At 43.3% G+C, this 15,508-nt stretch overlaps 1 protein-coding gene across 1 annotated transcript in view; it reads right to left on the reverse strand.

Annotated features, from left to right (window-relative positions):
• Positions 1-7,574: 7,574 nt before the first annotated feature.
• Positions 7,575-15,508, reverse strand: part of Tceanc2 (transcription elongation factor A N-terminal and central domain containing 2) — a 39,077-nt gene continuing 31,143 nt past the window's right edge. Inside the window, 1 exon segment of the mRNA XM_047549495.1 lies at positions 7,575-8,594. Coding sequence (XP_047405451.1) covers positions 8,406-8,594 — 189 coding nt within the window. The 3' untranslated portion in view covers positions 7,575-8,405.

A 15,508-nucleotide genomic window follows, 5' to 3' on the forward strand; every position in this document is an offset into this window, starting at 1 on the left:
TCTTCTTGCCGGCTATCCCTTGACACAGGAGCCCAAAGTGCCTGAATGGAGTCTCAGCTAAAAGTTAAGTAGCCATCTTGATGTTTCCAATGGAAGTGTTTTCCCTTTGGGACCCAGAACCTCTAAACCTGCAGAGCCCAGAGTTGCCAGTATGGGAAGCACAAATGCCCAAGAGGATCACTAGGAGTGATGGTAATAGTGAGCCAATCCTGCTTTCCATCCTTGGTTCCTGGACTTGTGTAGTTTACCTATTGGAGACAAAGTGCCATATAATTGTCTTTGATTAGAATGTGTGCTTCATTTGCAAGATGACATCCTATTCTCTCGGGGAGTCATTTCTGAGCTGATGCCTTCCAAAGTTTGTTCCAAGCTGGCAGCTCAATAATGCTGTGTGTGAAAGGATGTGTGGCCCCCATGACCATGTGCCCCGCTGCTGCAGCTCCTGGGCTGTAGGGTCATATGGGTTCCCACATGACTAACATGACTATCCTATAGTCTATAGATCCTCTAACCTATCCCAGATTTAAAACTCTGTAAACCCTTCAGGAGTTGTGCTGAATAAACCCTTATAAGCAACACAGGCAAACCCTGGGATAGTTCTATTCCAGTGAAAATGAATCACAGCTCTTTCCTGGGAAAGGGGTTTCATATAATCAACTAACCCTAACCCAGTGGCTGGTCCTTTTCTTTGAGGGATGGAGCTGTATCTGAGGCTGAGAGTTGGTCTCTGTTGCTGGCAGGTTGGACACTCAACAGCAGCAATATCTTGGTGAGTGGGAGCTCATGCGCTATGATTTGAATATGTCCCCCAAAATTCATGTATTAGAAACCTAGTCTCTTAATTCATATGTTAATGGTATTTGGAGGTAGGGCCTTTAGGAAGAAATTAGTGCTAGATGAGGTCATGAGGGTGGGGACCCCATGATGGCATTAGTGGTTTTTATAAGAAGAGGAAGAGGCCAGACCATATTTGCTGTCTCACCCAGGATGCGCTTTGCCACACCGTGATGCAGTAAGAGGGCCTCACCGGATGCTGAGTAGATGCTGGCACCATGCTCTCAGACTTCTCAGCCTCCAGAACCATGAACCAAATAAACCATTCCTTATAAATCACCTGGTCTTGAGTAATTTGTTAGAGCAACAGAAAAATGGACAAAAACACCATGCTATTGGGCCCCTACATATCTGCTCTCATGTCATCATGGTTACTCCATTTATGTCCCTATTGTGCCAGGTGTGGGGGAGCCTCAGAGAGAGACTGGGTGATGTCAGCTGCATATACAGGTTGCTTAGCACTTCTTCCATGTTCTCTGGTAGGAGTTAGCACAGAATACAAGGATTTCACACGAGGCGACCACTCCCACAGGTCTAGCCACATGTCTCTGCCCCACTTCCCTGTCCTCACTTTTCCAATTTTACTCCTTCCTTCCAAGTCAAGCCATTCTCCACTGTCCAGGATATCCATGTATTGTTTAGCCTGCCCCTTTTCTTTCCATAAAAAGTGGATGCCTAGATGCCTGTTGGAAAGCTTTCCCCCTCTGCTGTCTTTCAAGGACATCCCTGTGTGAGGCTGCAGGGCAGCCATGGTCTATTTTTGTCTTGCTCACACATTCTGATCTGATCCACCTGTGAGCAAAGCTTAGCTTATTTTTCTTCTCCATTAACTGGATATAAGGAGCCCCCCAGGCATCGCAGGTGTGAGCTGAGGTAGAGGCACTGGTGCGAAGGTGGTGGAGAACAGAGACGTCTGGGCCACCTGCTCATGCTGCCTGTCCTCTGGCCCTGCTATGCCCAAGTCCAGTTGTACTTGCATCTTATGAGTTATTACTGGACTTGTCTGACCTTTATGACTAGATAAGATCCAGTTCATCACATAGCTTTGGCTACACGGTCAACTTGATGATCCACAGTCAGATGGTAACAGAACCCTGTGGCAAATTGGGAGCTGTTTTGAGAAGTGTACAATTCTTGGCTACAGATGGCATGGCCCTGCTCCAGATTCCTAGGGGTCAACATTGTGATGATTCTCCTGTTGGGCCTTGTCATAAACTCAATAGGTGTCTTTTCCCACCATGGGTACCTCAAATACCACAGGTCTGCCAGCTCATATGGCCCAAGCAGCATGGCTACTTGTACTATAGCCTGGACCTGCTGTTGAACCCTTTTCTGCTCGGGGCCCTATAAAACCCAGCAGCTTTTTGTCTCATCTAGTATAGGGATGGAGTAGTATTCCCAGGTGTGAAAATGTACTGCCTTCCAAACCCAGAGGCCTGCCCAACACATGCTTGCTTCTTAATGGTGGGAATGGCAGATGCAACAATTGGTTTTCTATTTCAGAGGGGATGACCCTGCAATATCCAGACCTCGGGTCCCCAAAAGTGTCACTGATCCGTCTACCCCAGCATCATCATAGGGTTTTCTCAAAGCCTGTCTAAAGTTTCCAATAGACGTGCCAGTCTTTACTCATGTGGACCAATCAGCTGACGACTTCCATCTGTTGGCTCAGTGTGATGTTCTATAAGATGTCTAGGCTGCACAGGTCTTTTCAGACTAGGTTGTGAGAGGGCAAGAGCCTTAACATCCCTGGGGCAAGTCTGTAAATGTAGACTCTTATCTGTTTCAAGTGCATGTGAACAGTTCCTGATCTTCCTCTCTGATAGGGAAGAAAACATTCACCAGTTCCACAGCCCCGTGCCACGAGCCCGAGAGTGCGTTAACGTGCTGGAGGAAAGATGTCACCTCTGGCACAGCAGCTGCGAGCGGAACTCGCTTGGTTGGTTTTGCTGTAGTCATCTTCTGGGATCCACCTGCTTTTCGTAGGGGTCAGACCAGTGGACTACCTAGAGGGACACGGGGGTCTCCACCCCTGCATCCCTTAGCTCTCTAAGGATGGCATTAATCTTTGCCAGTGAGGATGAGCATCTTTTAAATTTTTTATTGGCTTTTATTTCCTTTTCTTTGAATTCCCATAAGTCATAGTTGTTTGCTTTATAAAAAACGGCCCATTTATTTTCTCTCTCCTTTACTAGACCATGAACTTGAGGCCAGACACTGTCTCAATTATCCCTGTGATCCCTGTACCTGGCATAGAATTCAACTAATATGCACTGAATGAGTGACTTCAACAAGATGAAAAACAGCATTTGATTGGACATCTTGGTCTTCTTGGATCTTGAAACCAACCTACCCAGCTTATGGGTAGTCCATCCCTGACAGCAATTGTATCATTTTGGGTAATTTAAAAGAAAACACAATGTCATCCAATCAAACCATCTCTCCTTTGAAACCAAGGCAGTGTCACTGAACTAATGGAAGCTCCCAAAGCCTTGTTTTTCTGGATGGACTCCCTTTGATAGCAATAATGGGCAGTAACAAACTGAGCCCTTGCCCCATCTGGCTGTGATAAACGCATCCAAAACACATAACAAAGCTCAGAGTGAGGCTGGGAGGCCTGAGGCTGCTGCAAAAGAAAACCAAGGTTGACAGGCACAAGTTTAAGAACCTGACATTGTATAAAGGAGAAAATGCCAGCTGCCTGTTCTCTCCCCACCGGACGCGGTAAGTGCGTTATCTGAGCCTCCTGCCATTTTTCAAGCCTCGGACTCTAATAGTATCTGTTTGGGCAATTCTAAACTTCATTTTAAAAAACCTCTTATTTACTGTGTTTCTTTCCTTTCCTTAAAGTGTTGAGTTTGTTTTTTTTTTTTTTTTTTTTTTTTTTTTTTAGTGTTTAAATTTTTCTGAAATATGTTTATGCAAGAACATTTTAATCTTTTTATAACACACATCTAATCAGGTCACTCAGCTCCTTAAACACTTCTCATAGTCTTCCATTATCTGGAGGCCAAGGTCCAATCCCTTTTTGGTAAGGTCTCCAAGGCCTTGTTTCTGTTTTTGCCCATTTCTCACCACTTCATTCCTGAGCCCTTAGGCACCTTAACCACCACACCTTGTCTGCCTTCGGAGGCCAACCATGCAATTCACACCTTTGTGCTTTGGCACAGTCTTGGTCCAAAGATGAACTCTTCCCTGAAGATGATCCTCCTCTGAGTCATTAATCACTGCTTTCTCCATTGTCTCAATATTTAAAATAAATGTCTCCAACACCCAATGTGCTGTACCGTCATTATTTACTTGTGTCTGTCTCACCAGACAAAGAGCCCCTCAAGGTGGACATTACATCTCATTTACTGCGACTTCCCCAGTGCCAGGCTAGTCCTTGGCACAAAGAAGATGAGCAACTTTTGTTAGTTGAGTGAATGAGTGAAAATAAAGACCCCGTCCCTACCAAAGAACCAGGACTCCAATGTAACCAGCATGAGAAAAGGATCATAAGCTCCCACAGCAGACTAATGCTACGCAGAAGTTTCCTCAAGCAACTGAAAGAGCCAGAAGACACATGCACACCTAAACTCACAGGTATCTCAGAGGTGCCAGGAACTTTTCTCATCCCATTCCAGGAGCAACCCTTTCATTTTTAACAGACTAGAGCCCAGAAGTGCTTCTTGGTGGGCGGGCAAGCGTGGATGGGTGTTTGCAGGCCTCCTTCCCTTCTGCAAGTGCTCGGAATAGCTCCATTAGCGTTCATGGAAATTCTGCGCATGCATCAAGGAGAAAACAGCCACAAATAACACAGCCTGCTTTCCAAATCTCCAAAGTACATCTCTGCAATCATTTTACTTTCCAACTATCACCACTGAAACCTTTCAGCCAGAAAGCAATGTTTTCAACTTACTCTGGCCTCCCAAGTTAGCAGAACTCTTTGGTTGTTTATAAATGAAGCTTCCTACATTCACTCACTCTCCCTGCCATAGCTTCTCCTTTTAACACAAAAATGACCAGTTCCTGCTGGGAATCAGTCCAAAGGCCTTCACTCAATGCTCACGACACTCCAAACCTGGTCCTGGTTCTTGCCTTTCTCTCCTGCCTCATCTCTAGCTACTCTTCGGCATGTGTCCCCCACTCCAGCCATACAAATCTTTTTGTTGTTGTTTGTACCAGGGGTGCTTAAACACTGGGCCACATCCCCAGCCCTTTCAATTTTTTATTCTGAAACAGGATCTCATTAAGTTCCTAGGGCCTCGCTAAGTTGCTGAGGCTGACCTTGAACCTGCAAGCCTCCTACCTCAGCTTCCTGAGCTACTGGGATTACAGGTGTGCACCACCATGCCTGGCCCAAAACATCTTCCAGAAATCTGCATTCTGGATCTTTCCTTACTGTCTTCTCTGTGGGAATGCTCCTCAACCACCCAATTAATGATTTCTGCCCTTTAAAACTGCACAGAGGTATTACCTCCTCCAGGAAGCAATCCCTGATTAGATTAAATGCTTCTCTCCATCTGCAGCCAGTTACTCAACTAGGCAATAAATGGCCATGGAGACCTAGCTTGTGCCAGTCTCTGTTTCAGGTGCTGGAGATGCAGCAGGGAACACAACAAAGCCTCTGCTTTCCTGAAGCTTAATTCTTGAAGCAGGAGAGAGACAATAAGAAAATAAAGAATGTGTCAAGGGGTGACAAATGCTCTGCAGAAAAATAAAGGTAGAGTATTACAGAATATTTGGAAGGGAGTGTTAGGGAAGTCAGTGAAGCCTTTTCTAATAGGGAAAGACTAGATCCAAATGAGGACAGGAACATGTAGATATCCGAGGAACAAGTACCGCTATCCGGACAGTAAGTACAAAGGCCCTGAGACAGAAGCATGCTTAGTAGGTATGTGCAAAACAGCAAGGGAGCCAGTGGGACCACGGAAGCATGAGGGAGATAATAAGAGGAAATGAGGTCAGAGACAGTCAGGGGCCAGATCACACTGGGCCTTGTAGGATATGGTAAGGGATTTTACACTAAGAGAAATGAAAGCCACTGGGAGGTTTTAAGAAGACACAATTTGCTTACATTTCAAAAGGCTCATTCTGGCCACTCTGTGGATAAGAGAGTAAGGGGGAACCATGAAGAGCACAGACATCTGGACATCCACTGATTCCACAAATTTGCTACTACTATGACCAAGCCCTGTTCTAAGCACTGAAGACACCCAGCGAGACGGGCTCTCTGATGTCAAGGAGGTTATGATCTAGAGGGGAGACAGAATTAGCATAATGACAGAACACATGGATATGTCTAGAAGAGTAGGCCAGGTACTGTGGTAGGGGCAAGAAAGGAATCAGGTGGGGAGCAGCACTCCTGAAAGGGAATGCTCAGCTGCTTTAAGAAATACTACGTGGAAGAAGTACAAGTCCGGTGAAGACAGAAGGCAGGGATAGGAAGGAGGTGAGAACAGAGGAAGGCAGAGGCCGGATCACAGATGGCCTTGGGCACCAGCATGAAGGTGCTTGCATTTTATCAAGGTCACAGGGATCCACTGACAGGTTTTAACAGAGGGACAGTGGGAAGTAAAACTAAGAAGATTTGGTTGGCTGAGGGAAGGAGGAGTGGGGGCTAGGCTGACCCCTGGGCTCCCAGCCAGAGTGTCTGGGTTGTCAGATTGCCAAGAGGGGAGATGAGTTGTATCTTAGATGTCCATGGGACATCTAGGAGATACTATTTGAAACTCAGGGTGCAGGAGTGGACTGAAGATACAAACTGGAATATCATCAGCATATAAATATACTTGAAAATATGGGAGCTGGGGCTGGGTTGTGGCTCAGTGGTAGAGCGCTTGCCTAGCCTTCGTAAGGCACGGGGTTCGATCCCCAGCACTGCAGAGCAAAACTAAACCAACAAAATAAAGGTATTGTGTCTGTCTACAACTAAAAATATTAAAAAAAAAAAAATGGGACTGGGGACAGAGCTCAGTTGGTAGAGCACTTGCCTTGCAAGCATAAGGCCTTGGTTCAATCCCCAGCACCACAGAAAAAAAAAAAAGAAAGAAAAAAGAAAATATGAGAGCTGATGAAATCAACTGGAGACTACATACCATCAAACAGACCAAGATTTGTCATTTATTATCTGTGACCCCAAGTATGCTTACTATACTTTTCTGAGCCTCACTTTTCTCATCTTTAATTGGGTATTTTCTTTTTGTAAAATGTTACCACAGGATGGGGCACACGGTCAGTGCTGTTACTGTTCTAGCTCTAGCAGTTACTTGCAGAGGGAACTGAACGTGATCTTGGCTTCTGAGCCTCAGGGTCCTCATCTGTATCCACTGCTAGGTTTCCACCATGCCCCATGGAATGGGTGCTCAGTGAACGTTGCTCAATAGTGAACAACTCTAAAATACTGGAACAATCTCTACTACACACAATAGGAATTAACAGAATTTTGAAAAAGCTATATAAAGATGCTTGCCAATAAATGTGCTTAGAAGTGCCAGGCACTTGGATAGACATTAGCCCTTCCTTCATCCTTTGCTTTCCAACCTGTCCCCTTTTCCTTTAATTTAAAATCTCTCCCTTTTAATTGGTTCCTTCCTTTCAGACTGCAAACATACTCCTGCCTCCCCGAGTCTGCAAAGCCTTCCTTGGGTCTTGTTCCTTCCCTCAAATTCTTGTCCTGCCATTCTTTAATTTCACCAACTGAACCCCCTCGCAACCCAGAACACCTTTCAGTGAAGAAACCATACCTTTTGTTTTAGAACAGAAGTCTCAGTTTATTAGTACTTTTAAAAAGGCAAATATCATTTACATCATTGTTCAAGCAGGCCTGTACAGAGGTATTTCATTTTTTAAAAAATATGCAGTTTTCCTTACTGCCGTATTTCATTGCAGGAGAAATTTCATTATGTCTCTTCTACAGAGCCCTAAACCAGAGCCACCGTATTCAAATAAACCCCGAGGTGTGGGGAGGCTTCAGGCCAGTTCCTCATTAGAAGCCTCAGCATGGGGGCTCCAGAGACCAACACAGAAGGTCTTCTAGGGAGAGCTGAAACGTTCAGATAAGTGAGCTCTGGAAAGCAGGGCTAGTCGCTGGCTCTAGCAGGCTCACCCCTGGGGTAGAGCAAAGAGAAAAGACAGGGGAGTTCTGAGAGGCACCGGAGCTGTCTAAACTCAGGGGGATGGAACCGAGTGAGCAGCAGCGGTAATTGAGTTTCAGTTACCTGCAGGGTGGCGAAATAAAGTGTTAACTTCATCTGCCTGACATGGGGGAAGTTTAGAGGTGTCCTTGGCATGCTCACAGTGAAATCCGTCACCCTTTCACTGTGTTGGGTGATGGCAATCGTATGGCGCTTCCTAGTGACAGCCTGCGTGCATCCTGTTAGGCAGCACCAGCGCACTGCGGCTAATGAAGCAGGTTCCCGCAGGCCTGTCTCCCAGGGCTCCCTGCATCCTCTGTCTGAAGGAATGGCACCATGGGAAAATTTAGCACAGCCAGCATCAGCCATCACCCAGACTCAAAAGAGTCTTTGAATGGCAGAGAGAGGCCCATTTTCCTCTCTGCCCAGCCCAGGGTTGGAACCATCCTCAGGTCACTTTTTGTGGGTCTGTACAAACGTGCCGACCGGCAGCGAGCCGTTCTTCACCTGATCCCGGATTTCAGCTCGATGCTTTAATGTGAAGACCAGAGCTCTCACCGTCCGCCGGTATGGCCCGTTAATGAGGCGGGAGCAGAGATGAAACGTTTCCCGCTCAATATTTTCAACCAGTAGGTGATCCATCTAAAAAACAGCAAAATTATCAAATTAGGGCCTTGCATTGCATAAGGATTAAAAGTAAGAGAGGCTGGAGCACTCTGCTCGAGGCCTCCATTAATCAACTGAAATTCAAGGACATCTACTTCCTGTCACAAGAGAAACAGGAAGAGCAAATTAATTCCACCCTGGCAATTAAGGAACAAGACCATGTGCTTTGTGACAGGGACCTCATTCACAACCCCTGCCGGGTGGTAATATTTGCCATTATAACAGGAAACTGGCTTGAACTAAGCAACGGGTACTGGGCCCTGTACTTTACCAACCAGGAAACGAAGTCCAAGGATAATAAATCAGTGTAGCAGTTCATGCTTCTTTTTGTTTTTAAAGGGCCTTTTAACCCTTACAGCATTTAGAAAACACTGGGTCTGGATCCTAAAATGTGCATAAGGCAGTTTATAAATCACTTTTCCCATCTAATGCTCATAACTCGTATTATCACATTCTATAGATAAGGAAACAGGTTCAAAGGTAAAGGATCAAGACTGCACAACTACTGAGGGATGGAGCTGGAACTCTGGCCTAGGCCTTGACTCCAAAGTTCACGTTTCTCCCCTTTCAGCACCCAGCAGCCCCCTCAATGTTCTGAGATCCATGCAGATTCAATTAAGCAGAACAGGCCTCGGGGATGGGACCTGTAGCAATTCTGGGGTGGTCCAGTTTCAGACCTCATCCTGAGGTCACAGACCTAATCAAGCAGGCCAGGGTCAGGCTGCTGGTCAGAGACCCTCAGTCCATCTCCCTCCCTCCCCTCCCCAGACCTCAGTGCTCTAGCTGCTTTCATGAGCCCCTACGCCACAGTGCTGGCAAACGTTCCCTTACAAGGCACACCTTTCCCTAGGAAATGCTCCTGTATTTGTACATCAAAGCTCAGGCAAACATACACCCACAGAGAAACCAACCAAAACCCAAGCACGAAGGACTGAAAAGTTCTCCAGGCTACCACCATGTCCTGAGCTTCCCCTTGGTCATTATTGTAATGTCATAATAATCTGTATTTTGAGTTTATCTTCCCTGGTAGTAAGTTCTTTGAAAAGAGGAAGAATTTCTCTCATTGCCTCTTTCCCCTTCCTTCTTTCCCTCCCTGCTAGGCATTTATTTGAATATTTATTCAGCACTATCTACATGCCAGGCTCTGTGCTTGGGCTGAGGAATAAGCAGCGACTGGGGTAGGCACAGTTTTTATGGCCGTGGGGAGAAAGTACAGGAGAAACAGGTGGTGAATGGGACCATGAGGGGACTAAGTGCTAGGAAGGGGGTGGGAGTGACTGCCACTGAGCACAGCCACAGGGAAGTCACCTGACCCAGGAGGGCTGCACCTGGCTTCAGGAGGAAACGACATTTCTCCTGAGTCTGAAGGAGTCTAGAATTTGGCCAGGTGAAGTGGGTATTCACTTTGTGATCAATTCAGTGAGCTGGACACACCACTGTTCTGTATAATATACTATGCTTCTATGTAAAAAGCACAAAAAGGAAAAAGCCCCCGGCGTGGTAGTGCACACCTGTAATCCCAGCTACTTAGGAGGCAGAAGCAGGAGGATTGCAGCTCAAGGTCAGCCTGAACGAATTAGTGAGACCCTGTCTCAAATAAAATAAAAAAGGGCTGGAGGTGTGGCTCAGTGGTAGAGCACTTGCCTAATGTGTGTGAGGTCCTGGGTTCAATCCCCAGTAACGCATACACACATCACACACACAAGAGGAAAAAGAAAGAAAAAGAACACGAAAAATAAAAGGCTCATCTGACATTTGATTACATGTCCTAACATGAGAGATAGACATGACCAAAAAAACTCTGAAGATACAGAACCAAGCAGGGAGCAGAATAGGACTGAGGGACAGGAGAACGAGAGGGAGACAGAATATGAATGTAGTCAGGCCCAGGTATCTGTCTAGGCCGACTAGGCAAAAGATGTTCATGAAAGTCTGTGGTCCCAACAGCTAACTGAATAGCTTCTAGGTCTGTACTGGAGTGAGTGGACTGCGACCAGGGCTCTCTAGAACCACACAGCCCAAGTTTTTCAAGCCAAGGGTTCCTGAGAGGACACTGCACTAATCCGTGGCCTGACGCAGCCTGGTACCAGACTGCTTTGGGAGGCTCGAAAGGTGGCTGACCAGCTGCCCAGCATTTGACCCATACCATTTTCCAGAGAGGTTCCTATGAGGCTGGTTGCTCACCAAATATTTAGATTACTTAGTGTAACAGGTAAGAAAAAAAATTTTTTTTTTTTTTAAAAGGGGCATGCTTATCAAGGGAAGAAGGTCTGTGTGTTTATAAAACAAATTCATGGCCATTTCATCAAACTGTGCTATTAAACAACAATAAGAGTGCCTTGGAATTCACATAACTGGCTACTCATATATCTCAATCCAGCAAACACAGTTGGTACTCTTGAGTCTGGCTTGATCTTAGAGACACAGCACATAAAAGATCTGATCCCTCCCCTCTAGGAACTCACAGCCTAAAAAGGAGACGGAATGTACAGAGATAACCCTGGTGCACCTGACAGGTGCTATGCCAGTGGTGTGATGGGAACAGGAAGCATCTAACAATTCTCATTTAGCATGACGTGAAGAATTCTCACTCTACCTTTAGTATGCCTCTTGCTAAATGAAGAACAATGGAATGAAGAGATGAAAAAAGTATTTGTGATATTAAAATATAAATCATAAATGAAAATAATTCATCATGCACTACTGTATATAAGAAGTTCACTGTACAACTTGACCAAGTTGAGAAGCCCTTTCCAATGGGTCCTAACTTGGTGCTTAGGTAAGTAAACCCAAGACTTTAAGAAAAGAGATTTTGCTGTGAGATACATCTGTGTGAATGGAAATGGGAACAGGAACCCTAGAAGAAATCTAGGGATTTGCCGTATTTAGCAGTATTTCTATCTCTCATCATCTGCCTGGTCTCTTCACACATTTTTGCTCCTCTCACTGGCTTACTCACTACCAATTTTAACTGCCTGGTTCTTTCCTCTTATGCTACACATCTCTACCCACACTTCTGCTTCCTCATAACTCCTCCAACATCCCTTCTGTTTCAACACTTGCACGGTTGTTTTCTTGGTATTTCCTGACTTGCCTTCCTTATCTATTTGTGTCTGTGCGTGAATGTGTGTAACTCAGTTGTCTAATCCTGGTAAACTGGCTATGGCTGGGGGAAGACATAAAACATGACCACTTAGGGCTCTCCTTCACCAGGGAATGGATCTGGTAGGAAACGGTGCCATCAATTAGTGAGGTTGCCACATCTGTAAGCTCTTTAAACGCAAGGAACAAGGTCTTCTTCCTTTGTTAACCATAGGAAGTGCTCAATAAATATTTGTTAATGAATGGCTTATTCTCAATGTACACCTATCCCCTTTCCTGCCCTCTCAATAACATCACGCATAGCAGATGAATGTCTTTTTATCATATGTGTTTTCTAGTTAGCAATCCTTCCCAGATTCCTACACCAGAGTTAATTGCTCCATACTTCGTACGTCTACACCACTTACTGAGCTCACCCACTACTTCAGACTGCCTCATTTTTTTTTTTGTTGTTGTTAACAGGCTTTCATTCAGAAGACGGTGAGCTACCTAACCTTAGCTTGCTTGATTTCTCTCTCTCCCTTTTGGTGTTACTGGGGATGGAACCAGGCCCTCCTGCAGTACTATACAAGTACTCTACCAATGGGCAACATCCCCAGTCCAGGAGATAGCTAGATAGGACAGATAGATAGAAAAACAGTCCCTATTCTCAGGACAGGGACTATAGCTCATTTATGTTGTATTCTCCCCTAGCACATAGTAGATCCCCACTAAATATCTGATGAATTGAACATCCATTAGAAGCAAACTTTGTGTGGGTTTTCTATAGCATGATTGGATTTGTACATATCAACCCACTCTTCTTTTTGACCCCTTGAATACATTTATGAGAGAGCTGTCAAGCCAAGGGTGCAGCCTGAGGCCATTAAACAAAGAAAAAAACTAACAGTCCCATATGATATGTACCCCTGACCTGGATCTCAATTGCACCATCTGACAAACCAACGGAGCCAACCAGCCCGTGTTTCATACTCTTAATGAGACAGGCTCACTTTGAGAATCAGGGTTCATTTTTTTAAGGAATAATAGGAAAATGATCACAGGACGTGAGGTAGGAAGGAGAGTGGATATGGGAAGGGGAAGTAAGAGAATGACACCACAGGGGATGTTCATATGAGGAAAGATCTAAAAGACGGGGAGAACAAAGAAGATCCGGAAGGGGAAAGGAAAGGAGAACAGAGCCTGGATTTGAACGATGGAGTTTTTATTCATCTATTCCATTATTCCCAAGAACAAGAAATAATCCATTAATCTAGAAAGCAAGATCGTGAGGGTAATAAAGAGATGAATCTTTTGGTTGTGTGTATATTCTTCATTTCTGACTTTCACTATTAAAGGATATAACTGAAACAACATGGAAACATCTTTTTCTACAAAGAATATAATGAGTAGATTTGGTATTTACAAAAACACATGCTAGGATCAAATTGTAAAAGCTTTTCAGTCACTGGGCCAATAACTTACCCACGGTTTTACTATTACTGCCTGATGTCTGATTTGAATGCATTCCACATTGATTATTGTCAAAGACCAGATACTGGATTAGATGGTTCATTGATTTACCCTAATGTAGAAACGTCTCATGATGATAGGTGCTAGGGTTAACCCTACGTAAAAGTGTTTTGTATTTACATTTTCTTACATCCCAAACCAACAAAAAACCATCAAATGCTGTTTATGCAAGGAAAATAGATTGATTTTTTTTTTCCTTTTGGCCAAGGAAGACAGTAAGATGCATACTTTTAATTTTTAAAATTTACTCTTTGGGAACAAAACCATTCAGCTATGCTTAATCTGATATTTTTTCCAATTACGATAGAAAGCGCTAACGAATGTATCACTTTTTTAACTTTGCTTTGTAACACTTGAGTGCTTACCACTTGATGTGCCATTTAAAGGATAATTAATGGATAAACTAAAAGGATAATTATTATGGAGTTTAATATAGCAGGCAAACTGCTCATTAATCCTTACAAGCATAGCTTCGTTATTATCATTTACTTAAAAAGATACCACAGGGAACTGGTATTTACCACCACATTAACTACATATTACATACCCACACTGTATGTTTCTGCAATAATTTTGGCTTATTTAAAAAATGAATTTTATTTAAAATAGCACGTCTGTTGGCTAATCGATACTCTGGAAAGTTACTTATAACCTACATATGTTTTTCTCTCTTCCAATATTCATACTGAAGCTTCATTTAAAAGAAGTTAAGCAAACTTACTGAATATCAATTCTCTGCACCATCAAATGTACATTAAAAATTATAAACATGATAAAAATGAAGATATATAGAAAAGGATTAAAAAATGACATTAATTGAAATTGATCAAGGTTGAAGAAAAAACACAAATGTAAATAATTATGTCAATTTTCTGCAATGTTATTTAAATAATCAATAAAATATCTTACAAATGTTTGGCATAAAATTTGCTCTAATAATAATTTGCCCAGCATCCATTAACAAACTATAATAATTTACCAAAAGAGGAAATGCACCAAAATGTTAAGATTATACCTTGGTGGTAAGTTCAATGGTGATTTTTCCTCCCTTTCTACATTTTTTCTTATTTCCCATTTTTTTTCTTAACTAAAATTTTCTTTCCAAAAGTAAATAATAGGGCTGCGATTGAGGCTCAGTGGTAGAGTACTTGCCTAGCATGTGTGAGGCACTTGGTTTGAGCCTCAGCACCACATAAAATAAATAAATAAAACAAAGGTAAAAAACATTTTAAAGAAGTAAATAATAAATCATGAGTCCATCTGCTCTTCTTTTGTAGATAAAAATTCACATAGAAAGGTTAAATTTTTTTTTTTGAGGATGCAGTAACAGATCTAACATTTTGATGAGACATCTAAGTTACTTCTTTTGTTAATAATATTAGTTTATTCTTTAAAGATATTTTAATAAGGATAACCTGGGAAAAGGAAAAATAAAGATGTTTATGCTTAGTTAGCTTTCTGTCACTGTGACAAAATACCAGAGAAAATCAACTATTGGAGAATGCTTTATTTTGGTTAACAGTTTCAGAGGTTTCAGTCCATGGTTAGGGGCTCCATTGTTTCTGGGCCTGTGGTGAAGCACAGCATCAGGGCAGAACTGTGTGGAAGAGCAAAGCTGCTCACCTCATGGCAGTCAGGAAGCAAAGAAAGTCCAAGGAAGAAGCGAGGGACAAGATACACCCTTCCAGGGCATGCCTCTAGTGACCTACTTCCTCCAACTAGGCCTCACCTTCTACAGTTTCTACCACCTTCTAGTACTCTATTCAATTATGAATCCATCAGTGGATTACTCCATCAAAGAAATCAGAGCCCTCATGATCCAACCACTTTCCAAATACTCCACCTCTGAACATTGCTGGACTGGGGACCCAAGCCTGTATTCAACACATCAGCATTTGGGGGACATTTCAGATTCAAACCATAACAATGTTATTTATCTGATTTCCAGAGCATTAATCAGCTTGTAAGATTTGTTGTTTGATGATGATTAATACCATTATTAATGAGCAAAATCCTTCCAGGATGTATACTTCAAACTACTATCATCATCTGAACTTCTGGCTATGAAGATGATAGGGAATATGACTATGCAGTTCATTTTATGCCTTAGAATTAAAAGTAGAGGGGAATGACAAAAATGGAAAAATAGAGTTTCTCAATAGACAACTTTTTTGTTTTAGTATCAGGGATTAAACCAGGGGTGCTCAACACCATGCCATATTCTCAGCCTTTTAAATATTTTATTTAGAGACAGGGTCTTGCTAAGCTGCTTGGGG

Source organism: Sciurus carolinensis, chromosome 1 (genome assembly GCF_902686445.1).
Source record: "Sciurus carolinensis chromosome 1, mSciCar1.2, whole genome shotgun sequence".
NCBI lineage: Eukaryota > Metazoa > Chordata > Mammalia > Rodentia > Sciuridae > Sciurus > Sciurus carolinensis.